General features: G+C 52.7%; 2 protein-coding genes and 1 long non-coding RNA gene across 4 annotated transcripts; all 3 read left to right on the top strand.

Moving 5' to 3' along the window:
• The first annotated feature begins 2,311 nt into the window (after window positions 1-2,311).
• LOC142415142 (putative G-protein coupled receptor 34) lies at window positions 2,312-7,672 on the top strand. The gene is made up of 2 exons (XM_075513167.1): window positions 2,312-3,102; window positions 5,257-7,672. Exon 2 carries the CDS (start codon window positions 5,273-5,275, stop codon window positions 6,284-6,286), a length of 1,014 nt encoding a protein of 337 aa, XP_075369282.1. The 5' UTR covers window positions 2,312-3,102; window positions 5,257-5,272; the 3' UTR covers window positions 6,287-7,672.
• A 438-nt stretch (window positions 7,673-8,110) lies between these two features.
• On the top strand, window positions 8,111-9,491 carry LOC142415141 (40-kDa huntingtin-associated protein-like). Its single transcript, XM_075513166.1, has one exon. The coding sequence runs from the start codon at window positions 8,206-8,208 to the stop codon at window positions 9,271-9,273; it is 1,068 nt and encodes a 355-aa protein (XP_075369281.1). The 5' UTR covers window positions 8,111-8,205; the 3' UTR covers window positions 9,274-9,491.
• Window positions 9,492-13,940: 4,449 nt separating this feature from the next.
• On the top strand, window positions 13,941-25,977 carry LOC142415233 (uncharacterized). Of its 2 annotated transcripts, XR_012777330.1 has the most exons (6): window positions 13,941-15,080; window positions 15,314-15,507; window positions 17,329-17,424; window positions 18,727-18,952; window positions 25,570-25,662; window positions 25,766-25,977. It is a non-coding gene; the product is annotated as an uncharacterized LOC142415233 (long non-coding RNA). The 2 variants fall into 2 exon arrangements; XR_012777329.1 differs by having other exon boundaries at window positions 25,570-25,977.
• The last annotated feature ends 643 nt before the right edge of the window (window positions 25,978-26,620 follow it).

The raw sequence follows: 26,620 nt of genomic DNA, 5'->3' as shown, positions 1-26,620 counted from the left end.
CCCTGCAGGGCCAGCATAGGAGATGCATAAGGAGGAGGCTTTCTTCCAGCCATGAAAATCTTAAAGCCTGAACCTCTGATTTCTTTGGCTTGTCCCAGCATCTTGTGCTGCATCAGCTTCACCTCCAGCCCTTGCTGAGTAAGTCAGAAAGATAAACCTAAACAGCCCTGCCAGCTGGCAGGCAGAGAAGTAACTGTAAACTGAGAAAGGCCGGGATATTTGAAAGTGCGTTTCTACAGCATCAGCTGGCTGGTGTCAGCCACTTTCAAACATATCCATACAGGTAAGCACACCACCACACTCGTGTCCCCTGTGTTCCTGCCCAGCCCTTCTGCAGCAATCCAGCTCCTGAGGGGCCCAGGGACAGAGCCGGGAGGAGTGAGCTCCCAGTTCCTGCCACTCTGGGTGAGAGCCATGAGGGCATAAAGGAGAGACAGGAGGCCAGGCTCGCAGGGAGGGACAACTTCTATTAGACCAGCTGGTACCATGGGGATGGCACCAGCCTGGCTGTGCAGCCCAGTCCAGAGTAGAGGTTGGCAGACCAGAGGGGTCTGCTGGGACTGGGAGCAGGAATAAGGTCTTTAGTCCTGAAGATGGGTGGTTACTGCCCATGCTTGGCTTCAAGTGCAGGAAGCACACAGTGACCCACAGCTCACAGGCTGTCTTGCAGCATAGCAAGACGCTGACAGCTTGTGGTCTGTATGGCTGCTGTGAACTGGTGTTTTGTGAGCATTGTTATCCCACAGCATCATCACTCGCTTGGGGAATTTTTTACTCATTCTGAAGAGTCACAGAGGGATGAACTACATTATCGATCACACTTCAGTTTCACTTGCCAGCTTTGCAGTACCTTTTGTGAGCTAAGAGCATAGGTCAGAGTGGGTTTTTCTTAGAATTCTGTTTCGTTTTTTTTTAATACAAATTGAACTTTGAGCATCAATGTGAAGTACAGGACTTGAACTTCAGTTTCAGGCATTGACACCCACACTGTCCTTTGGGACTAAGCTTTTACCAGTGCGCTGATGGGACACATGTAGGAAAGTGCCCATGTCACAGCAACCACATGGCTGCTCTGAGCTTGTTTGGGACAAGCTGAAAGCTGAGTGCCGCCTGCCACCAAGCCTGTGCAATATGATATTCAGGACTGGGGAGAGAGCAGGAGGGAAGTTTGGCTGCAGAGGACCCCACAGGACTCCCCAGCCATGTTACCTTGACGTAAGGGCCATAGAGACCTTATGAAACAAGACACTTTTTGTATAAACAACTCATGCCTTGCTAATGACTGTGCCCTTGAAGAAAAACTAAGAGACTGATAAAAGGGGAATATGCAGGCCTCGTTAAACCTTCCAAGAAGAAACTAAGACAAGGAACTTCAAGGACTGATAAAGGAAGCATCTTGTTATAAGGGAGATTTCCGGGCTGGGAGAATACAGCACTACATGAAGTCAACAAGATTTACAGAAACCAGGGGAAAGGTAGACAGCAGGGAGAGATCACAACCACCCACTCAAAGAACAAAGAAAGCTACCCTCCCACTTCCTGCAAGCATGTGCAGAATATTAAAGTAGCACTGTAGCTTTAAGTTGAAATAAGAGAAATGTAAACCAATAGAAAACTGCTTTGTCTAATTACTTATGCATAACGATACCATATAAATATTCTACCTGCATGACCAAACTTTGTGCTAGCTTTGTGGAATGACCACCTAGCACCCATCTCTGTGCAGACGTGAAATAAAATACCTCTGCCCTGTGTGCGTATTGGTGTCTCACACACCGGGTAAACAGCCTCAGGCTTGTGGGATAACAACCTCAGCTCACGGTGTGGGTGCAGTTTGGTATATGTGGTCATACGTATAAGAGCGTAAGAACAGCCTCTCTCAGCTAGACCACGGGCCTGTCTAGCCCAGGACCTTGCCCCCGGCAGTGCTGTAAGCAGATATAAGTACTCTTCTTGTTTGAACCTGGCTGCTGCTGGCTTCACCCGAGAGCCCTTGCTCCCCTGCCCTACGGCTCTCTCGGGGCTCTCCCGGGGCGCCGGCCGGGCCGGGAAGCGCAGGGCGGCCCCCCCGCCCCCAGCCGCGGAGGACCGCAACACTACCCAGCCCCACGGTGCCTGGGGCGGGGCCCGCCACATATAACCACGCCCTTTGGTGGGCGGGGCGCCGTCGAGAACGCACGTCTGCAGTAGCCACAGCCCCTCCCCGCCTCTTCACCGCCCCACCATCTGCGTGACCCCGGAGCGGGCGCCGATTGGCCGGCGGCAGGCGAGGCTGAGCGGAGTGAGGAGCGTCGCGTAAGTTCCGGGCGCCTATCCCCTCTCTGTGCAATTCCCATGCCCGGAGGAGCTGCCCTGGCAGCTCTGGCCTGTCTCCACGCCACCCCAGCCAGACGCTTGATGCAGGCAACACTGGGAATATCATCTGTGCAGGGCTGAAGCCAGTGCAGGATCAGGCCGGGGTCTCCAAGAAAGTGGATGCTTCAAGGACTTCCAGCTGAATCACTTCGCCCTTGGTGTGGGCAAAAGCTGGGAGAACTCCCCCCCTTCTGTCAGCATAGACCCACGCTCGCAGCCCCGATGCCGTGGGGTAGCTTGTGAGTGGTAGCACACCACTGTGCCCCATCTCCCTGTGGCTGAGCTCTCTCTCGCCTAAGTGCCCGGCGTCCCCTATGGTCCCCAAGGGCAGTGGATGGTGCAGCATGGGGTGCTTTCACAAGGCTTATTGGGTTCGGCTTGTGGCTTGACCCACGCTGGTGTGAATGAGCTGATTTGGAGAGAGCAGCACCCTGGGCTGGACTGCCGCTGTCTCCAAATCAGCTCATTTGCATGAGCTGCTGCCGTGGCCAGTGCTTGCTCAGGGAAGTGGGTGCATGGGGTGCGTTGAAGAGCCTGCATCAGGACAAACCCCTGCAAAATGCACCCCCTCTCCAGGGCCAGAAAGGGAAAAACCCATCAAGCCCACATGGGAGGAGCAGGGAAACTATGGAGGATGTTTGTCATGGTGAGAGATGTTGTCACCAGCCAAGGGCTTATAGGGGCCCCAGTGAGAGCAGGAACCACTGTCACAGCAGGGGAAGGAGCAGAAGAGAGGTGCTGAGAGAGGTAGGTGACTCTGGAGTGGCTTTTCTTCTTGCTATGAGTCACTGGGATGTTTTTGTCATGGAGGTGAGTGCTGGGGGGGAAGAAGGAGCGGGGCGTACTGAGGCCAGCTAACTCGGGTTGGGGCTATGGCTGGTGGGAAAAGCTGGGCTGGGGCTGGGTGGGGAGAGCCGTGGGCTCAGCAGAAGGAGCCCAGGACAGGCAGGGACATCTGCCACACACATGGGCTTAAGCATGGCTGGAGTCGCATACAGGCGTGGGGACTGTGGCACAGCTGTGCACATTCAGGCAAACTGTCACAGCCCCGTAGTAGTCACAAGTGTGCAGACACACACAAAGTGTGTGTATCGCTATACCAACTCTCATTCACACATGAAGGTCACGCTGCCCTGCAATTGTACATACGTGCACATACCCACACAGAGCTGTACATACATACACACAACCCTGCACAACACACATGCAGCTCTATATGCTTGATTGATAGGCTGTGCACACACCTGGGGGTCAGTGCCTACCCTTGCAGGGACCTGCATAGCCCCCCAGGTAAGAGGCACTGTGCTGGGTGCATACGCAGGCGCACACAGATGCCACAAGGATCCAGCTTCGAGCAGCCAGGTGCCAGCTTCAAGCAATAAGGCATTACCTTCGTGCAGCAAGCCAGGTCTGTGAATGAGGCATTCAACCTGTGGTGTTTTTAAAGCACCATGTGTCATAAGCAGCAAATCCAGCTAGCTCTGCTGCCTCTGTCCTAAAGTGCCCGAGGCTGGCTCTGCCCTGCAGTCCATGTTGGGGATGTATGAAGGGAGCAGAGAAGTCTGTTAGAGAAGTTGTGGCAGGTGGGAAGGAAGTTGCAGGTTTTTGCAGCTCGACATCATGGAAAGCAGGAAGGGGAGTGAAGGGTGAGGGGCTGGAAGGAGCCAGGCCTCCCATCCCTGTCCAGGGGAAACAGGAGCTCATGGGCATGCAAAGTGTTTCTGGGGTCAGTCCCCAGCAGGGCTTGGGCAGAACCAGGCCACCACGGCTGCAGTGCCTCCATCCCTGCCATGGGCTCGCTCCCTGCCTTCCCTCACTGGTGGAGGAACCCTGCGGCCTTGCACCACGGACAGAAAAGCGACGATGGGTAAAGTCATGAGAAGAGGGCTGACACCAAAACCATGCAGGCACGTGCATGCATGCAGCACCCAGAGCCAGAGCTCCAGCCTAGCCACCGGAACCAGCAGTGCAAGTGCACTCCCCTGCACCGTCACTGCTGGCCAAGACCTGCAGCCCTGTCCCACTGTCCTGCACCTTGCAAGCACCGGGATCACTGGGGGAAAAGGGATGGGCATGAGAGCGAGCTGGGCAGGAGAGAAGAGTCTGGTGGAGGGGGGCCTTGTTCCTGAGGCAAGCCCGGGTATCTGACGTGAGAGCAGCAGAATGGTGATGAAGGAACAGCCGGGTGTGGGTTTGATTTCCCAGCCTCACAGGGGAAGGTAGGGAGCTCTGACAGACCTCAGCAGTGTCCCTCAACAACGCCAAGGCACCCATATGTATCATGCTGCATGTGGTCTGAATTCATGTTTGCTATACCCATTTGGTTGCTCACGTACAATCAAAAATGTGTCTTTCCCCTGCTGAGGAACCCCAGATTTTGCTGTTCAGTAGGGTGTGCTTACCTAGCACGCAGCAGCCAACTTCCACCACTCCAGTCTCACATCCTTCCTTAGCAGAGGGTAGCATGGAACAGCACGAGAGAAGCCAGGAGAAAAGACAGCTACCACACCTGGGACAGCAGAGTGCTGCTGGCCACCCGGACCAGCCTGTGGCAGGAGTGTGGTGGCCCGTTTTCTCACCAGTGTTGAACAGGCAGATTCTCTGTGGAGGTTTCCCTGCAGGCCTGAGCCCCATGGGAGAGAAGGCAGTCCCAAAAAGCCAGCGTGTGAGCCTGGCAGACTCATGCTCCTAAGTCCCCAGTCTGGTTTTCCATGTGCTACGCAAGCTGGTGGCCTTCATGTAACAGTTTGGGGGACTGCAAAGTTGTGTTTGCCATGACCTGGGGCACCAGGGAACCACAGAGGTACCGCAGGAGCCTACAACACCTACAAGTGATGGTGCCTGTATGGAGCCAGCTCATGCAGATGTCCGCTCCAACACCTCCTGCATTTTTCTTTCCAGATCCGTGGCCCTAACAATGGACTCCCCGAGCACCCCCTTTCCTGCCAGCCAGCTCACAGAGCACAGACTCAGCAATTCCTGCTGTCAGATCCGAGACGAATTCCTCTCTGTGACGCTCCCTGTGATGTACTCCCTCATCTTCATCATCGGGCTGCTCAGCAACACCCTGGCACTCTGGGTGTTCTCGTGTAGTGCACAGCGCAGGACCTCCATCACTGTGTACATGCGGAACCTGGCGCTCTCTGACCTGCTGCTCTCCCTCTGCCTGCCCTTCCGCATCGCCTTTCAAAGCAAGAGTGAACCTCTGATCTTCTGCAACATCGTCGGGGCCTTATTCTACCTCAACATGTATGTCAGCATCACATTCCTCAGCCTGATCAGCCTCGACCGCTACCTGAAGATCATCCGGCCCCTGCAGAAATTTAGGATTCACACTGTGTCCTGTAGCACCATGGCCTCTGGGGTGGTTTGGTTGGTGCACACAGCATTCATGCTGCCTTTCTTTTTTGAGACAAGAGGAAAAGGGCCCTGTGACCATAAATGCTTCCACTTCAGAAGCAAAAGCACCACAGCAGCAGCTTTTAACATGGTCGCAGTAGCCACTTTTTTCATCCTGCTGCTGCTCTTCCTCTACTTCTACAGCAAGATATTTGCCAAGCTGCACAGAGTCTCCTCAGTGAAAGCTCAGCAGCTGAACAAAAGGACCAGCATGAGAGCCATCACCAAGACCTTCATAGTCCTGATCATCTTCGTTGTATGCTTCACCCCCTATCACATTGTCCGCATTCCTTACATCCTCGCGCAAGTGGGGGCCATTTCTAGCCTGCCCTGGAAGCAGGGTCTCCACCTTGCTAATGAGCTTGTGCTCTGCACCTCAGCCCTCAACAGCTGCCTTGACCCAGTTTTCTTCTTCTTCTTGTCCAGCAGCTTCCGGAGAGCTGTGCTCTGCACCATCCAGGGCAGGCTGAAGAGAGCTCTCCCAAGGAAGCAGGGGGGGCTGAGCCACAGCAGGCCTGTGACAGAGATATAGGCTTTCTAGGGAGGCCAAGGTCTCAGGCATGGCACCTTCTCATCAAGGATTTGCTCTGACTGCTGGTATTTACCAGACAAGACTTGCTGGGAAGATGGAGAAAGAAACTGGAACCACTTCATGTTTCTTTGACTGACATCACCAGGGCTAGAGCTTCCTTGGGGGGGTAAATGAAGAGGAAAGGATAACCGGGACCTTACTTTTTACTGCACCAGCTCTGCTGACACAGCTGAAGAACATATTTCCCAGGAAGAATGAAGGCTGGGAGCATCAAAGGAGAAACAGCCTTGGCCTAGGGTCTCCACCCAGCCTGGGGAAGGGCAGCTACAGAGCCCAGGACTGAGACAGGCTCCTTCAATGGGAGGAAGAGGAGTGATGGGAGGAATGGGAATGGGAATCTGCTGTGAATGTTTTCTAAGTGCCATATCATCTCCACACCAGAGAAAGCAGGAAAAGGGGAAGGGAAATGATGAGTGCAGAAGCATTGGGAAAAGAAGAGGGAGACACCCATCAGAGCATTACTTGGGGAGTGGGTGAATATTTTGCTCCATGATGGAGCCCAGAAATGTGCACTGTGGGGCTTGGAGGACAGGTATGCCAGGAAACATTGCAAACCTGTAAGCCCAAACCAGGACAATGATAACTTTTCCTCTCTTGTTGTTACCACAGTTTTTGTAACTCCAGGTCAGCCTCACTTTTCTGTGTATTCAGACAGCTCCAGGCTTCCTTTAGCAATTTTCCTTTGCTCATTTCACTGGCATGTTCACCCAGGACCAGCAGCTTTGCCTGGCCATTGCACAGCACTTGTTTGGCGCTTGGACCATGCCAAGAACATCCAGCAAGGGGTCCATCCATCTACAGTCAAAGGGAATGCACCACAGAAGTGCCTAGCAAGATTTTCTGCCTTTCTTATTCTTTGGTGTTCATTCTCTTCCTGCAGAAGAGAACATTTCCCAGTTTGTATTTTTTCCATTTCATATGCTCATCTGTTTGCTTATTTTAGAAGACTGCAGACTTGGAGACACAGACTGAGCCACTCGCACATCGGGCAAACACAGCCTGGGCAATGAGGAGGAGGGAGGATTTTCATTCATACTGCAAACTGTTCTAGTAACTGCTTAGCTCAAACACTTGAATAATAATTGGGAGAATAAAATGTTTCATTAAAGACTGAATACTCTGATCTTTCCAGTTAAGGTCTGAGCAACCCCAAACCCCACTGCAGCTGTGTTGAAGGAGCACGTTAAAAATCAGAGGACAAGACTCACCGTGCTCTTTCATCTCTGCTATTAAAAACATTAAGAACAGGAGAGGCATATTTTTCTCTTTAATGGGGGTGGGGGGAAACACCAAGAGCCAAGCTCTTCCTGTGGAAAGCTGCAAATAAAGGTCACAAAACTGTTCTCATTTTCCGACTAGTGTTAACAAGAGTCAAAGCAGAAACGATATGTGGTTCAGAAGCCTCAGCATCACAACACCAGAGTATGTGCACCCTATACAGCTTGTGGGAAGTCAAGTTCCCCCCGTCGTAAAGCGGAGTCCCTCAACACCTCCCTGCCTGTACAGTAGCACAGAGGCTAGAAATCCTCACGACCCCACACCTGGCCAGCACCCCGCTCCACAGTGGAGGACCATGTAGGACACACAGTACCAGTGCAGGTTTCCCTTTTGGGGGAAACAAGAGGGACTGTGGTGCAGGTGAGAGGAGACGGGACCACAAGTGCGGGGGGGGGGGGGGGGGGGGGGGAAGGAGGGGGGGGCTAGCAGGCAGGAGGCTGGCAGTAGCCACAGCCCCTCCCCGCCTCTTCACCGCCCCACCGTCCGCGTGACCCCGGAGCGGGCGCCGATTGGCCGGCGGCAAGGCGAGGCGGAGCGGAGCGAGGAGCGGCGAGCGGCGCGTCAGTTCCGGGCGGCGCGCGATGCTGTCGGCGGCGGGCAGCTCCGGCCCCGGCGGGGCGGGCGGCTCCGGGCCGGGCCTCGGCGGGGACGGGGACTTCCTGTCGCGGTACCGGCTGGTGTCGGCCAAGCTGCGGCGGCGATTCCTGCGGAAGCCGAACGTGGCGGAGGCGGCGGAGCAGTTCGCGGCACTGGCGCGGGAGCTGCGCGCCCAGGAGAGCCTGCCCTACGCGGCCTGGTGCCAGCTGGCCGTGGCGCGCTGCGCCCAGAGCCTCTTCCACGGGCCCGCCGAGGCGGCCGCCCTGGCCGAAGCGGCGCGGCTCTTCCTGCGCCAAGAGCGGGACCTGCGGCAGCGCCTGGGGCTGCGCGGCGGCTTCGGCGAGCACGTGGCGGCGGCGCAGAGCTGCGGCGCCTTCGCCGCCCGCCTGCACCTGGAGCGGGGGCAGCCGGCGCTGGCGGCCGGGCTGTGCCTGGAGCTGGCGGCGGCGCTGCGCGACACGGGCCGGCCCGCCCGCGCCGCCGCGCACCTGCAGCGGGCGGCCGAGCTGCTGGCGGCGGCGCGGCTGCCCCTGGAGGCGCTGCGCTGCCTGGCTGAGCGCGCCTCCTGCCTGCTCCTGGGCCGCGACTACGCCGGCGCCCTGGCGGCGCTGACACGGGCGCAGGCGCTGGCCGGGGCCGGGCTGGGCGGCGCTGGCCGGGGCGCGCCCGGCGGCGCCTTCCTGGACGTGCTGGCGCGCTGCGAGGTGTCGCGGGTGCTGCTGCTGCTGCTGCTGCAGCCGCCGCCCGCCAAGCTGCTGCCCGAGCACGCCCGGACGCTGGAGCAGTACTGCTGGGAGGCGCCGGAGGGTGGCGCGGGGCCGGGGCCCGGGGGCGGCCCCGGGGCGGGCGGCGGGCTGCCGCCGGCGGCGAGCTACCTGCCGGCCGAGCTCTTCTTGCTGCTGCAGTCGGCCGTGCTGGCGTGCCAGGAGAAGGACGCGGAGGCGCTGAAGGCCCTGCAGGCCGAGCTCTGGCCGCTGCTTAGCGCTGAGCAGAACCACCTGCTGCACCTGGTGCTGCAGGAGATGCTCAACCCTGCCGGACAGGGGCTCTGAGCGCCGCTGCCGGCATGGACGGGCCTTGCCGTGCTCCCGCGGGGCGGCAGGGCCGGGCCGGGCCTGGTTACTTAAGCCACAGTCTGTGTCAGCGTATCCTCTATTTCGTTATTTATTTTTAATATGACTTCTGTAACAGAAGCAAGTAATAATTGATGAGCAAACGTGTTCATCTAACTCGTTTATCTTGTGTTGTAGTAAACTACTCGCTGTATGTATCGAAAGTTGTCATGCTTGAAAAAGTGTAATCCCAAAGCAGAAAGGCCGATTCAAGGCAGAACCAGGCTGTTCCTTAAAGAACTGGCTGCACTCTGCAGACAGGAAAACTTGCTAGGAGGATATCACCCAGGGTACGTGTGTTGGAGGGTTTGCACATCTAGGAATCATATGTTGCTGGAGTTGCTTTCTTAAAAAAACACATGAAAATGAGATTTTTAATTTTTTTCCCTCCTGAAAGCAACAGACACTGCAGCCAACGTGAGGCCATGCATTTGGCTCTTGTGGTGGATAAAAGGAGTTGGTCGTTGACATGCAAGTGGTTGCCTGGGGATCAGTGGTGGTGGCCTGACTATGTTTTCTGTAGAACAGCTGGCAGAGTCAGTCTCTGCATCACCCTATACTCCTCCCTCTGTATTGCTTGTTGATCCCCCCCCCCCCCCCCCCCCCGTTGCCTCTGCTGTCCCCACTGCTTCTGTTGGACTTCACCCTATGGTTTCTAATGTTATCCCTAATCCTCTTGCAATGCAGCCGGGGGGGGGGGGGGGGGGGGATGGGACAGTTCACACTCTGTGTGTGTGTCTGTGTGTGTGTGTGACATGTTCCTCCCCTGCCTCCAGTGTTACATGTATACACCCATCACCCCTGGAACCCTGGGGATTTGGTTATGTGGGGAAATCAAATGCCCAGGTTAAGGGAAGATGGGGGTCAGTGTGCCTCATTATTTTCTAATGTTTGTTTGGGATATAATCTGTCCTGGGCTGATTGTTATTGAGTGGGTTGTTCCATCCAGATGAGAAAGACAAGTTAATTAAAAAGAATGCGGAATTAACCCTGCAGCCAGGAGGAAATGGGACTGCCTGGCCTCAGGTTGATCCTAATTGGCATTACAATAATCAAACAGTTAGGGGTCAGAAACCTGACAAATGCAATTAGAGCTTGGAAGGAGATGAGAGTAAATTGAAGGAGGGTTATGAGGGGGCTTTGGAGAATGGCAAGGGTCAGCCAGGTGCTGGCCACCATCACAGTGGCATGGGCAGGGTAGGTGCGCCAGCCCAGCAACAGCCAGCGATTGGCATGTGAATTCCCATGGCACACTATCAGAGTCAGGTGGTCTCTGCTCACACCTATAAGAGCTGCAGCCTGGGGCAGCTCTGAGGAGAGCTCCACCGGCAGCACCAGGGGGCGGTCGTGGTGGCAACCCCAGGGCCCTGCCATGAGGCAGGGTGGTTGTGCGAGGAACGGCTGCTCTGAGCCGCTCTCGGGTGCGCTGGCTGGCTGTGGTGCACGCAGACACTCCCCTCTACGGCCTGTGTCTGGAGGAAGCAGGGACGTGTGCTTCCCTGCTTCCTCCAGATGAGCCCGGTGGCGTGACCTGCCTGGGAACCCACACCCAGTGGAGATCAGAAGCTGATGTCTCAAATGAAGCAGGTCTGAAAAAGCCTCCTGCAACTGCTAGCCTCCACACTGCTGTACAAGGAGCCTTTGCTGTGGCCCTGGCAGTGATTACGTTACAGCCCCAAGCAGGAGATACAATCACCCTTTGGCTTGATTGCATTCTGACAATAACCAGGCACAGATGTGAGGAGAGGCTGCCTGGCAAGCGCTGGCCTGAAGAGGGGAGTGGGAGCCGTAAGCTTCTCAAAGGGGGAACACCCCTGCCTGAGGCAGGGTAGCCTTCAGTCTGGGAGGACAAAACCTGCCACCTTGGGCCCTTCTCAAGGCAACCTTCCTTGGCTCCAAGGCAGCTACATCTTTCGTGAGCGCAGCACTGCACAAGGACAGCTGGCTGCAGTCTCTTGGGCCACCAGTGCAGAGGAGCATCCCAGGCATGGTGAAGGGCCTGGTGGCAGAGAGACCAGAGCAGAGACATCAGCTCAGCCCCAAGCAGCAGCTGGACTGTAGACAGAGAGCTGCACACACTCGCTGAGGAACTGGCCCCGTCCCCCACGTTGATGCCCTTGGACAAGGGCAGACATCTGCACCCTCTGCCCATGGCTACCACTGCAGGCCAGGCTGGGCCTGACCAGCTGAAGCTTAAATGCCCATCAGGGTGAGGGACTGATGGGGGACTGGTCAAGGGCAGGGGGTTTTGGCAACACAAAATGGGTGAGGGCTGCAAGCCCACCCAGGAGCTGGCTCAGGCGCGGGTGTAGTCAGTCACACAGGACTGGCTGCTCCGTATGGTCCTGGCGGCCCTGTGTCTCAGGGCTGGTACCCAGCTCTGCTTGGTGAAGCAGGGACACGGTCCCTGCCTGTACCAGTGGGTGCTCAGGCTCATCCTGCCTCCAGAAACAGGCTGCCGTGTTGTGGCACGTTTGTCCGGTGGCACAGGGTTAGATCAGAGAAAAAGCTGCGTGCACCAGAGCCCCCTCTGGATTGTTTTCAAAGAGGAAACGGGGCTGAAATCTCTGCAGGCGACCGAGCAGCCTTCACCAACCAGCCCTGAGCAGCTCCAGGATGTTCTCCAGCCACCCAGGAAGCAGTGAAGGGGCTGCGCTGAGCGAGAGCACTGGAAAGGGGCTGTGGGCAGGCGGGCAGATGTGTCAGAGCCTGCCAAGCTCTGGCAGCCGTTACTGGAAGCGTCTCTTGACGTTTATCTTGTGGAGAATGGAGACCAGACGCTGTTTCCTCCCAGCACGACACAGATCTGAGATGCATCACAGCCTCCCCCAAGCCACAGACGTTTCTGTGCAGGGGAAGGGCTGGACCAGCACAAAGCCCTCTGCCTCTCGGCCAGGGGATGCCCTGCCTAGTCACCTGTGGAACAATTGCTGGAGGTGACTTAGAAATTAAACTTATATTCACACTTTTAGGTAAGGCACAGCATTGAAGAAGTTTCCCGGGTGGAATGCGGCTGACATGCAAGGAGTCCGTTCCACGGAAGTTCCCTAGGCCTGCAACCTTAGATGTCGGCAACGCCAGGGGAACTTGGTGTGCTGACTCTAAGAGGCACTGCTCGGAGGGGGGAGCGGTGTGGAGATACCGCGGCCAGGCTCTGCGATTATATGGGAACTTAAAGGTATTATGGAACTGATAAGCTGCGTATTTGCTACCCTGGGCCAACAGCCTGTCATGTTTTTGACAAAATGCTGTCCTTTTGGTGAACTTTGCTCATTATTACATCATTATAATACCAAAACACACCTCCATCCCAAAAGCTACCCGCCTCCAAGGTGCGACCACCCCTCACGGAGCTTGTGCTTTGAATTTTCCTAGTTTATACCTTTAAAAGCGAAGCGAGAAAACTTTACACCAATCCTAAACAAAGGTATGTATGACTACAGTCACTCAAGCTCCACCTGAAAGGTGAAAAACAGTATAAAATAGCTTAAGAGAGAGAGAGAGAGTGTTAGGGAAGACACCATCATGTACCACTCTGACCTCTAGGATCAGTCGACGGGCTGAGCCTCTCTTTCCCCCCCCATCGGGACGCCTTTGGACGCCTAAGATTCGAAGGCTTGGTTATACCAAGTACCTCCCCGGAAACTTAGAAATCTCTATAGAGTCGCTTTATTATCGTTTAACGCGTTTGTAGCCGGCAGTGTTACTCATACTCTTGGTATTTGCACGTGCTTTGCAGACAGTGAATTTATCACCGGTAATCCAAAAGAACCTGTGTGTCTGTTGCTCTAATAAACTGCACTCTTCATTCATCTAGCCGTGGTAGTTCTCCCTGAATGCGACCAGACTCTTCAACTGTGGCCGTGATAGTTCATGCAACACGACTAGACTGGGGGTGCATCGCGTTATTTGCGAATCCGTGAAAGTTCAGTACACTGAATGCGACCGGACTTATAACGTTGTCGAATTAACGCTGTTGCCTTAATCAACTTTGTGAAGCTGTTTCAGTGAAAGCCCTGAGAGGGCTCTGACGGGCAAACGTTGACTGATGGGTGGCTACATATACAGTCCTTAGAAAATAAACCGTTGACCAAGTCTGAGACTAAGACTGGACTTAGCCGCACCCAGACTCCTCTCTGAGAAGGAGTTTAGAAAGCAAGGGGGGGCCTGTCTGAGCCTCGTGACTCAACGGGAGGGTTCCCCCCTCCCGCCACTCCTCAGACTCCTACGCGACAGTAACTTTTAACGCAACAGGAAAAATTGGCATAGTCGGCAGGATTTTGCGGCAGACCCCGCAAAGAGGCATGCTGTGGCGGGGGCTGCCTGGCCAAATCCTCCCAGACACCGTGGATCTTATTCTCTGTCATGGCTCAGCTGCTCGGATTGCCTGGGCTGGGTGAGCCGGTGATCACACAGCTATCTGGTGTCTCCAGGGAGGCAAAACACATCCCTGCCATCCCTTTCTAGTATAGCCCAAGCAGAGATTATTTTGCAATCCAAAGCGTGCGAGGTGTTTCAATGCTGAGCCCCAGCCAGATAAGCCATGGGCCAGGGCTGCTTCTGAATCCGGCTTCTCCCGTGCTGGATGGAGAGCCCCTGGTTTGCAGCCCCCACCTGAGCCAGATGTGGGGGATGTATGCGGGTATTGCAGCTGGGCAGACGGGCACCGTTCTCAGAAGAAGTTGCCAGCACATAACAGAAACGGGCAGCAGCATGCTGGGGAGAGCACCTGAGCAGGGACCGTGGCTGACAGGGAGCAAAGCGAACTCGGGAGAGCACAGCTTAATTCCCAGCTCAGCCAGGGAGCTAGGGCCGAGCTGCTCACCGCCTCCTCTGCCTCAGTTTCCCCGCATGTAACCAAGAGCGAATGAACAGACTTGGACTCCCCTTTTCTGTCAGGTGTCTCTTGTCACATTTCTCCCTCCTACTACGTCTTCCACGATTAACTGGAGGGCTTCTCTCTGCTCTCCGTATCTCTTGCCTCCTACCTCGCATTGTTGCCAGCCTGTTCCTAGCCCGTGAGTGCAAGAGGAGCCTGGAGCCAAGGCGTCCTGCCTCCAGGATGTGCTCAGGGCAGCACGTTTCAAAGCCATGCCCCACGACCCCACTGTATGTCCATACTCCCCCTGCCCCGCAACCCACTCTCTCCAGGAGAGGCGAGGCTCCCTCTCGATGAGTGCTCCTCCTCCCGGGCTGCCTCAGCCGCTGGGTACGGCTGTTCCAAAGTGCTCTGCGGATCCTTCTTGGTCAGCCGGGCAGGGCTAGGGGAGATGACGGTCCAAGCAGCATCCTTCAGCCTAGTGGGCATGTCTGTTGGTGCTGAATGCAGTCAGGCACCCCAGGACTTTCCTAGGCCCCCGACCTAGTCCCTTATTTTCTCATCCTAATCTGATTTTACAGGTTTTCCAGGGAACCCCGCAGACAGAGTCTGGGTCACAGGTCCCACCGTGCCCAGCTGCAAAACATGGCGCTCATGCTGTCTGTCTTCTGCTCCTGGTGCTGACGGCCCTGGTCTTCTACCGTCACTGCAAGCCTGTTGTGCGATTTGGTATACTACTTATACAGAACTTGCTTAGCATTAGTAGCTAAATTTGCTGAAGCCTTAGGCCGCAGGCTGTGAACTTCCACCCAGATATGCTGAACTTTTACCTAGTTAAGTAAAAGAAGGCCCCAGAGCTGGTTCGAGCTCAAAGATAAGGAAGCAAGGAAGGCCGCTACCATCGTCAGCTGACGCAGCAACCTTAGAGGTAAGAGAAGAGGGCCGTTTCGGCCCACCTAGAGACAATGAAGGGACCCGACAAAGAGCGGGAAGACCCCAGACCCTAATATTACTACTGGTCAGAACTGTCGTGTGAGGAGCGGGGAACGTAGATTGTAAGGGTATTAGTGCCCAGGGATCTCTTGGTTCGGGGTCCCTCTTTGGAGGCACCCAGCTCGAGCTGCTCTGCATGTGGCATAAGTAAACTGCTTATTTACTCAGCGGATTGGCGACTCGTCTTCTTCAAGCAGGAACCTAGGGCCGAGCCCTGTTGACGGTGGCATAATTCCTGGCAGGTGGCGAAATTCCCTCAACAAAGCCCAAGGTCACCTCCCAGCTGGGCAGTGTGGGGCTGAGGATAGGGCAGGAAGTGGATCGGGAGCTACATGTGGATGATGCAGAAGACTCCAGCCCACGTAAGTGCGCAAGAGCTGCCACAGGAGAGGGACTGATGGGAAGAGCCTGCCCCAAGCAGCACTGACTGCCCACTGCAGCCACCTCTGGGTGGCAGATCCGTGGGTTTCTGCCTCTTAATTCCCCATCCACTTGACGTATCTGCTGTGGAGGAGAAAGGGGTGGGCAGCTAGCCCTATGGGGCAGTCCTGGGCTGGAGACCACCGCAGGAACTTTGGCCCAGGGGGCCGGAGTTTTCCAGGAAGTTTCTTGGGAAGGATGAAGTTCTTCAACACTGGAGGGGTGGACACACTGCCCCTTGTGATCTGGGGGCTCCCTGTCCACCCTGTTGGCCTCAGCCTGCAGCAGACAAGGCACCCAGCAGCCCCGACCGGGGAACGCTCTTTGTGCTGCCCCAAATGACCCTCTCGTCCTCTGTGTACATGGGTGCACAACCAGGCTCGCTCCTCCACTTGCTGTGCACACAAGTTAAACCAGTTTGCCCAGAGGGCACTGGCTTTTCCTGGGGCTAAAGTTCCTTATGGTGGCCCCAGAGCGAGGGAAGTGGCATGTGTGCGTGTGGAGTGAGAGGGGCTGGATGCTGCACATCAGCACAGGGAAGAAGGCCTGACCCTGCCTCAAAATACACTCAGATCCAAGAAAAAGGAGGGTTTCTAGTGGTTCTCTGCTCTCCCCAGTAGAGAGTTTTGCTGCAAGGCTCAAACAGCTTCTGGGATCAGAAGGATTCGTTTTGGCAGCATCAGGTGTGTGAAATCTGAGTCAGGATTGAACACCCCTGGGTCTGCCACCAGCAAACCCCCCGAGGCGAGCAGCCCTGACCGCTGCCTGTCGCACAAAGACCTCCTGGGAGCACGGGCCCTGGCTCACCTCCCTCTCCCCTCACTTCCTCGCAGTCACTAGGACACATCTCTTCTGCAGGCGTCCGCTGGTCCTGGCTGGCAGACTATCTGAGCGACGCGTGGTCTCACCTCTATGAGAACTTCCCACAGGCACTCCTGTACATCCTCCCCGTCACCCTGCTGATCCTGCTGCTCCTCTGCTGCCTCACGTACATGTGTGCGTCGCCCACCACCTGGTGGTCCCTTTCTCTGGGGCAGGTTTGCTCCTCTGGGTCGTGCTGTCTGGGTCATAGCTCCGAAATCCCCACTGTCACAAGCAAGACGTGGCAGCGAGGAGGTGCACCTCTGGCCGCCTGTGTAAGATGCAGCAGGAGGAGATTTACAAGGGGGGATGCTGACCAAAAGCTAGTCCCCAGTCTACGAGGCCGTAGTTTAAAATAAGCAGACAGGGCCCCAGAGCACAAAGCTTGTATCAGAACTTTCCCCAGGCTTCCAGATCAGGGCGTCTGCTCAAGAAGTAAGCTTTCTGGCTCCATTTGCGTACAAAGATGATGCATTCCCGGGGACATGGTCTGGATTTCCCTGTGGGATGTGTTGGGGGCAGACTCCCAGCACCTTTCCCGCCTCTGAGCACCCACCTTGCGAGGGGCAGGGCTGGGCTGCCTAGCTGCAGCAGAGCTCCCTCCTCGCTCCCTGCCCAGGCTGTGCTGCTGGGGCTCTTTCCTCCTGGCACCGTTAGAGCAGCTGCTGGAGCCGGTCGCGTCAGCGCCTGCAGCTCCCGCACCTCCTCTTCCCCGCGTCTCACAGCACTCTGGGCTTTCTGATTGCCCAGTCAGGAGCAGTTTTATTCCCACAAGGCAGGAGAAACTTGCTGTCAGACCAAGATGGATTTTCTTTCTTTTCTTATTCTCCTCCTCTTATTCCCCTGCTTTCCTGTTTCCTTTCTCTAGGGTTTTACACCCTTCGTTTCCTTGTATTTCTTAGGGTAACTTTAGACCGAGCCAACCTGGGGATCTCGTCTAGCAGCAGTGTGGGAGTCCGGTGCAAGGAAACCTCAAAACCTCCAGGATCCCCGGGAAGGTGTGAAAAATCCTTTCAGTGATTATCTTAAAGAATATGCCACCAGAATTAATTTCCCATCCCCCAGCCTGTTATTGAGAGAATTGTTCCATCCAGACAGAAAGATAAAATAATTGAAAAGAATGTGCAATTAACCCTATAGGCAGGGGGAAATCGGACTGCCTGGCCTCAGGCTGATCCCAATTGGGATTATAATAATCAAACAGATAGAGATAATTGCCAAACAGTGGTTAGAAATCTGATAAATGCGATTAGAGCTTTCGAGGAGGTGAGAGTAAATTGAACTAAAGTACAGGAATGTAGACAGAGGCCAGAGGAACACCCCAGCGACTACTGGGGAAGATTGCGACAGGCTTTGTTGACGTACGGGGGAATGACTCTCCAGAATTTTAATAATGAATTGGCAGCAAGTCTGTTTGTGGACAAAGCCGCCTCTGACATCTGCAACTATTTTAAGGATCACATGCCAGGGTGGCAAGGAGAAAATTTGAAAGATGCTATGTTACCTGGAGGTTCTATACTTGTACAATATGTAGATGATCTGTTAGTTGTCAGCAAGACATGCGAAGATCGCTTGAAAGATACTATTCGTCTATGTACTGCTTTAGCAGAAAAACGTCACCGTGCATCTCTTTCTAAGCTTCAGCCGTGTCAGCAGGAAGTAAAATATTTAGGATTCATATTAAAAGAAGGACAAAGATTAGTAGACCCAGAACGGGCCCAGGCTACTGTAGAAATGCCTTGACCGGTAACAAAGAAGCAATTGCAAGGATTTTTAGGTGCAGTAGGATACTGCAGGCCCTGGATACCGGGGCTGGGGGAGTTAAGTAAACCATGGACAGAAGCTACCAAGGCAGAAGAACTGGAGCCTATACGGTGGAGTCCAGAGAGGGAAAAGGCTTTCCAAGCTATAAAAGGAGCTTTAGCTTCTGCTCCAGCACTGGGATTGCTGGATTACTCCAAGGACTATTTGTGCATGAGAACAGAGGAGTAGCCAGCAGAGTCTCTAGCAGCTAGGTCCACACCGCCGCCCTGTGGCTCATCACTCAACTCAACTGGATCCTGTAGCGGCAGGGAATAATTCCTGTGTTAGACCGATAGCAGCAACAGCGGCTATCATAGAAAGAAGCAGACCGTTAGTCCTGGGTCACCCAACAGCTGTGTATGTCCCGCATGAAGTAGAACTGATTCTTCAGCAACATGCTACACAACCATTGTCCCCACAAAGAGCACATACTTGTGAATTAACGATTTTACATGCGGATAATATTACTTTTAAAAGATGTAATGTTTTGAACCCAGCAACTTTACTGCCTCTTCCCTCCGATGGTGAGCTGCATCATGATTGGGCTAAGGTAGTGTTCCACTCCAGCCGCCTACAGGAAGATCTGCGGGATAACCTCTAGAGAACTCGGGTCTAACCCTTTTCACCAGTGGATCGTCATACTACGTGAATGGAAAACGACAGACGGTCTATGCGGTGGTGAGAAACTTAGAGGTACTTGAAGTGGAACCTCTACAGCCCTTGGTGAGTGCCCACAGGACTGAATTAACTGCATTAGCAAGAGCCGCCTGGTGGGGATGTAATCAGTGGGTAACTATTTATACTGATTCTAAATATGCTTTTGGAGTGTGTCATGCAACGGGTACGCTATGGAAAGAACGACGGTTCTGTACCTTGGCGGGAAAAAGTGTTTCTAATGGAACTGTAATCCGAATGCTGTTGGAAGCTATTAAGCTTCCAAGGGAAATTGCTATAGTACACTGCCCAGCTCATACCAAAGGATCCAGCAAAATTGCAAGAAATAATGAATTGGCAGGTAAAGCAACTGTGTGAGTCAGCACAGGCTGACTCAGGAACACAGGAACACAGTTCCTGAACGCAGGAACAACCACAAAACCACAGATGAAGTGCAAAGAGTAGATTTATTTTCGTTATCTCGCCAACCAGGGGATCCCCGAAGCAGCACCCAGGCAGAGGCACACAAGCGGGGACACAGGCAGCGCTGAGCTCGGACCATGCTGGAGGATCGCCGGCCCCGCTGTTTTCGCCTGTTTATCAGGGATTCGCGCAGGCGTAGTTTACCACCGTGCTTTGATCTTCTGTGCAGCAATTTCAAGCACGTTCGGTAGGGTGCCTCTAAGTCTACCATCTGCCTTTGTTATCTAAACACAGATGTGCTATTTGTCAAGCACACAAGGATAAACAACAACCAGTACGATATCTTTATTTTTCTACACCCCAGCTGCACATCCCTTGAGCGTGTTTACAATCCTCCTCACCAATCTTCCGTCATTATCCCGCAGCATCTAAAGCTGCTGCCCTCCAACCTATACATGAGTGTACCGCTATAACAAGTCCCTCTGCTGATGATTGGCCAGATGTCAGTAACCCAGCCCAACTATATGCAGCGGTCACTCAGGAAGAACGGGCTTGTTGGGAAAGTTGGGAGGCTGTGAAAGATGAAACTGGAATTTGGACGACTGGGGGAAAACCCATTTTACCAGGAAAACATTTAATGACTTTGGCTAGGTGGTTTCGTGATAAAACACATGGAGGGACGACAGCAGTTGTCAACCAGACTGAGAAAATGTGGGTGGCTCCAGAAATACGTATGGCAGTAAAAAGGATTGTGAGTTCTTGTCCCACACGTTGGAAGTTTTCTGATGCAAAACCCAAATAAACAGGAGGCTGGAGGATGACCATGGGCATACTTCCCATTCCAAAGACTGCAAATTGATTATGCTGATGTGACTCCCGTGAGCAGATTTAAGCACCTGCCAGTAATCGTGGACCAACTCTCAGGATGGGTAGAAGCTTTTACCACCAGGAAGGCTGATACTGCTGGAGTGGTCAAAGCACTTTTGCGGGAAATCATTTTTTTGGGAAATCATTCCCAGATACGGAATACCTGAAACCCAATGAGGGGTTCTCATTTTTCAGTGGGGATACTAGACAATATCTATAAAAGTTTAGGAACACAGCGACAACTACGTGTTCCATATCATCCGCAGTCGTCAGGACAGCTGGAAAGAATGAATACGACTCTCAAAAATATAGCTGCTCAAACTTGTAGTCAGGTAGGTTTGAAATGGCCTGAAGTTCTAAGAATAGTGCTATGGGATATTAGAAATACCCCTCGCCAACCTCGGGGATTGTCACCAGCAGAAATAGTGTTTGGCAGGCATTTAGCTGTACCTGGGACCTTTGTCCCCACTTAGGAACAGCCTCTTAGGTGGAGATGAACGAGTTACCAGATTTGTATTTGGGATACAAAAACATCTACAAGAAAATAGGGCACAAGCCCAATGGTTTCAACCAGTATCAGCAGGAATGCAAGTACATGATATCCGGTCTGGAGATGCAGTAATGACAAAAGTCCACTCTTGCAAAACGAAGTTGGACCCTAAAGGGGAGGGTCCGTATACTGTGTTATTAACTTCTTACTTTGCTGTAGAGAATGCAGAAAAGGATAACTGGATTCACCACTCTCATGTTAAACGACTGGCAAAAGAACATCAGTTAGACGGACCACCGTTGACCCTGCGGGACTCCGTCAATCCTGCCTCGGAGATTGAGACCGGGGCCATTTACGCTTACAAAGGCTGAAGGAATCCCAGAACCACGTCGGTTTTGTTTTCTTTCTAGAGCCACCTGGACCAGAGGGTCACCCGCTGCTTGGCCAAGTGGACCATCAGAGACCGTAGATCAAGGGCAGTGTCCTGTTTGGTGTATTCACCATCCTTATAGTATGGTGTATTCACCATTATAGTATGGTGTATTCACCATTCACCATCTAGTCACTCCAGGCTCAGTTCCAAGAGGGGAAGGTTTGAGGTGGCATCAGCATGGTTGGCTTTGGTTACCCTGCAATAATCATGGCCCATGTCATCCTGGGTGGTGTATTAATAACTGTTATAAAGGCCGTTGGGAAAACCATCATCAAGGCTGGGGCTGGGGAAATATAACCAGAAAAGGCGCAGCCGGATACATAAACTGGTGCTGTGCATGCCGGTGGCACCAACCACCCAGTGAACAAGAGTTAGCCATGAGACTCAATGTTTTATTATTGGGTTAAGAGTGGTTACCCTAGTTCTGGTATGAACCCTTCTTTGTCTAGATGTTTTGGTTCTTTTTCTTTTGTACACTTGATTGAAAACAATGGGCAAGCCATCGCCAAAATGGGCTCAACCATGCATCAACAAACCCATTATGAGAAAGCTATTCTCAAAACTGTGTTAGTACAATACCTTTCTTTACTGCTTTTACTAAAACAATTCCTTTGTGTTGTTGGCCCATCACGTGGCCAACCTAACCAAACAGATTGTTGGGTATGTGCCCATACCCCATTAACCCCCAGAACAGGTATACCCCTTATCATGATTCCTTTGACCTTAGTTGAATTGAAAGTGACAGAGAAGTATACTCATAACAACTGCTCCAATTCACCTTTCTGGAATAAGACTCTCTTAACTCAGACCAAATATCAGGACTGGGAATATACAACCGCCATGCTAACAGAAGGAACTTTCTGTTTCACTCGTAACCAGTCTGACCGATATGCCTACCCAGCAGGAAACAGCTCATGCCTCATAACCCAGTGGAGAGATGGTTACTGGTTTAAGAACACCCACACTTTCTGTAAAGGTCAAACCCCATTTTTTGAAACTATAAGCTTCAGGCCACAGAGGAACAATTGCAGTAACATCTCAACGTATGATACCAGAACGATCTACAAGTGGTGGAAAGGTAAAGGACAATGTAGTCTAAATGGACCTTGGGTATCAGAAGACAAAGGTGGTTTTGACCCTCCGTTGGAAAGATATGGGATTTTAATCTTACATACCAGTGTACTAACAAGCAGACATTACTCCCCATTTTGGGCCCGACAAGGCCATTATTTTGTCTGTGGCCGAAAATCTTATAAAATACTACCAGCCAATTGGACAGGCAGTTGTTACGTAGCCCGTGGGGTGCCATATTTACACATCACTTCTACATTATCTCAGGGAACAATTAGAAATGTCAGAAAAACTTCCCTCATTGAAACTCAAGAACAAACTCTCCGAAGACTAGAAGAGGCACGAGATAGCACATGGAAAAATCCACTAACAGAGGCAAAACTAATAGAATGTTCCATTTAAAAAATGGTTCCGTTAGTGGCTGGCCTCGCCATTACTTTTGTGGGCCGATATACCATCAGACTACACATGGTCTTAGAAAAGGTTGCCTTAGAACTTGAAGACTCTATCAATGATCTAGGAACAGCCATTGAATGCCTGGTTACAGAACCCGTTCTCTGGATGGGGATTATCCTCATGGTTTAGTAGTTTATTTAGTTCATTGCTAAAAAGTCTTTTACCTGTGATTATTATGCTTCTGATAGCCTACTGTGTTTTTACTTCTATTCGGAATTGTTTACAGAATATGCTTATGGAATCTGTACAAGGATACAGGGTACCCAGCCCCCTGAGTCGGAAGATAGGGACAGGAACCAGAATGCAGCCCCCATAATCCAGGGGGAAATGGTTAGTGACCTGCTGCACCACTTAGACGCTCACAAGACTATGGGGCCTGATGAGATCCACCCGAGAGTGCTGAAGGAGCTGGCAGATGTGCTCACCAAGCCCCTTTCCATCATTTACCAGCAGCCCTGGCTAACTGGGGAGGTCCCTGCTGACTGGAGATTAGCAAATGTGACACCCATCTACAAGAATGGCTGGAAGGAGGACCCGGGGAACTACAGGCCTGTCAGCCTGACCTCGGTACCGGGGAAGCTGATGGAGCAGATCATCCTGAGTGCCATCACACGGCATGTAGAGGATAACCAAGGGATCAAGCCCAGCCAGCACGGGTTCAGGAAAGGCAGGTCCTGCTTGACCAACCTGATCTCCTTCTACGACAAGGTGACCCGCCTAGTGGATGAGGGGAAGGCTGTGGATGTTGTCTATCTGGACTTCAGTAAAGCCTTTGACACGGTTTCCCACAGTCTTCTCCTGGAGAGACTGGCTGCTCATGGCTTGGACGGGTGTACTCTTCACTGGGTAAAGAACTGGCTGGATGGCCAGGCCCAAAGAGTGGTGGTGAATGGAGTTTACTCCAGTTGGCGGCCGGTCACAAGCAGTGTTCCCCAGGGCTCTATGTTGGGGCCAGTTCTGTTTAATATCTTTATCAATGATCTGGACGAAGGGATCGAGTGCACCCTCAGTAAGTTTGCAGACGACACCAAGTTGTGCGGGAGCGTTGATCTGCTTGAGGGTAGGAAGGCTCTGCAGAGGGACCTGGACAGGCTGGATCGATGGGCTGGGGCCAGTTGTATGAGGTTCAACAAGGCTAAGTGCAAGGTCCTGCACTTGGGCCACAGCAACCCTATGCAACGCTACAGGCTTGGGGAAGAGTGGCTGGAAAGCTGCCCGGTGGAAAAGGACCTGGGGGTGTTGTTTGACAGCCGGCTGAACATGAGCCAGCAGTGTGCCCAGGTGGCCAAGAAAGCCAATGGCATCCTGGCTTGTATCAAAAATAGCGTGGCCAGCAAGACTAGGGAAGTGATCGTGCCCCTGTACTCGGCACTGGTGAGGCCGCACCTCGAATACTGTGTTCAGTTTTGGGCCCCTCACTACAAGAGAGACATTGAGGTGCTGGAGCGTGTCCAGAGAAGGGCAACGAAGCTGGTGAAGGGTCTAGAGCACAAGCCTGATGAGGAGCGGCTGAGGGACCTGGGGTTGTTCAGCCTGGAGAAAAGGAGGCTCAGGGGAGACCTTATCGCTCTCTACAACTACCTGAAAGGAGGTTGTAGAGAGGTGGGGGTCGGTCTCTTCTCCCAAGTAACAAATGATAGGACGAGAGGAAATGGCCTCACCTTGCGCCAGGGGAGGTTTAGACTGGATATTAGGAAATTTTACTTCACTGAAAGCATTGGAACAGGCTTCCCCAGGGAAGTGGTTGAGTCGCCATCCCTGGAAGTATTTAAAAGACGTTTGGATGAGGTGCTTAGGGACATGGTGTAGTGGTGGTCTTGGTAGTGTTAGGTTTACGGTTGGACTCGATGATCTTAAAGGTCTTTTCCAACCTATACGATTCTGTGATTCTGTGATATCGAAGAGTCCTCATACAAGACCAACTATAGATGGGCAGGGGTGCCCCAAAAAAACCAAAGGGAGGACTGTTACATGAGAAGAAATGTGATTAACTGTATTCTTCTCTCTGAATAGTCTCGTTTAGCATTAGTAGCTTAGCACTAGTAGCTAAAGTAGTTGAAGCCTTAGGCTGCAAGAGCTGACCGAGAGTGAACTTTTTCATAAAACTAATGCTGCTAACATAGAACTAGCTGAATCCAGCAGATACGAGCGGAATGAAGAAGATAAGGACCAAGGAAACAACTCCAAGAGAATGAAGTAACTTCAGAAGCAGGCTAGGCCAGCAACAGTGAAAACCAATAAGAAACCAAGAGACCACCGACCAGAATGAAGTGATTGGACTTGGGGATCGGGTGCTGGGTGGTACGGGTATAATTGAGGGGCGCAATCTGGGGTAGGGGTGCCTCTCCGGAGGCACCCAGCTTGAGCTGTAGCCTGAGAACTAGTAAAAGAGGAATCAGAAACCTTCACTTGGACTTTGCATTTTCAGCGGGATCCTAGGGACGGCCCCTGTTATGGTGGCCAGCATACATAAATCCCTAACAGTGGCCTTTTCTGCAGAACAGCTGGTAACCTAGAGAACTGAGACTGCAAGATGGCAAATCCACTACAGTTGTGGGTAATTAGGAACAAAATTAATGGTGGAGGTGGAGAAGGATGAGTTATTGGAATGGGCTGTTTGCTCAGTTCTCTTCAGCTGCTGTTCTTGTCTGCTATTGGACACTTCTGCCTCTTGCTTTCTGCTTATTGGGACCTTTTCCAGTATTTAGGTGAAGAAGGCTAGTCTTTAGATCAGAAAAGAAATGAGCCCACTGTCTTTGGTGCACCCAGCTGTTGCCTACAGGCCTAGCCAAATTTCTACAATGTTAAGATGCAATCTCGAGAAGGGGATGCTTTATTCTGGAAGCCAGAGACACCCTGGTGGTCCCCAAATAATTGTGCGTGTTGCGTAAATAAAGAGCAATTCCAGTACACCTAGCTAATGGGAAATGAAACAAACGCTTGCAGCAAATGCTCCCCAGAGACCCTGCAGAAGGCTGAGGCTTTGTGAGAGAGAGCAATCCCGTTGGGCACACCTGGGAGAGAAGACAGAGGCAAGAGGTAATTCTGGTATAACAGTGGTATTCCATGTACTTCCGATTTTAATCTTCGGGTCTAGAGACAGCAGTTTTCTCAAATGCTTTTCCAATGTTTGTTTTTCAAGTGTTTTTCAGGTTCCACACTTAAATAACTAGGAACTTGCAGTTTTCCTAGCTGAAATGCAAACACTCATTCCCACGATATTTAAGAAGAGTTAATTACCACAAAGCTTTTTTTGCCTAGATAAAATTATAGATGATAAATGCTTAATTCAGAAATTGATGTTATTTTATAGTTAAGTTAGCTATGGATGTGCCATGCTGTGAAGCAAAAATAAAAATCCATGCATCAAAAGTACTTATGACACTCTCCTTTTCAATTGAAAAAGATGAAACTGTTATTAGAATATTATGTGGTGGTTACCCAACAAAAAGTGACTGTTCTACCCTAACTTTTTAGAGGCTAGAGCAACAGCTGTGTAGAGTTAATTCCCAGACAAGGAACGTTTCTAAGGTGCCTAGATTATCTCAAATCAGAATACTTAAAGACTGCATACAGATAATTTTTGGTCACTGTTGAGAACCTTCCTCGAGGCACCAGGTCTGAGAGCGACCATAGCTACAATAATTGCAATTTGTGCCGGCGAAACCGAGCAGACGAGCTCTGCTGTACAGCCTTGCCTGCCAGCAGGACCCCGGGAGAGGCTCTGGGGTCTGTGCGGCGGGTGGCCCGGGGGAGTTTCCTTCTCCCGCGGTCCCGGGAGCTACGGGGCCGCTCTGTTGCGGAATTCTCCGGGACACTTAAATCCTGGGACAGAACAGATCGGACCTGATCGCACCGACTGCTGCTGTCTTCGTTTCGGGTGCCTAAATGGGCAGAGGCCATTTGGGGTGAGTTGCGGTGACACTGACTGATGCCGCCCCCGCGGGCGGGCGTAAGCAGGAGCCCCCTTGCCCTGCTCCGCAGGGCGGTCTCGCAC

Source organism: Mycteria americana, chromosome 10 (genome assembly GCF_035582795.1).
Source record: "Mycteria americana isolate JAX WOST 10 ecotype Jacksonville Zoo and Gardens chromosome 10, USCA_MyAme_1.0, whole genome shotgun sequence".
Classification (NCBI taxonomy): domain Eukaryota; kingdom Metazoa; phylum Chordata; class Aves; order Ciconiiformes; family Ciconiidae; genus Mycteria; species Mycteria americana.
The sequence above is the reverse complement of the archived record's forward strand: the minus strand, read 5'-3'. Positions and strand labels throughout refer to the sequence as shown.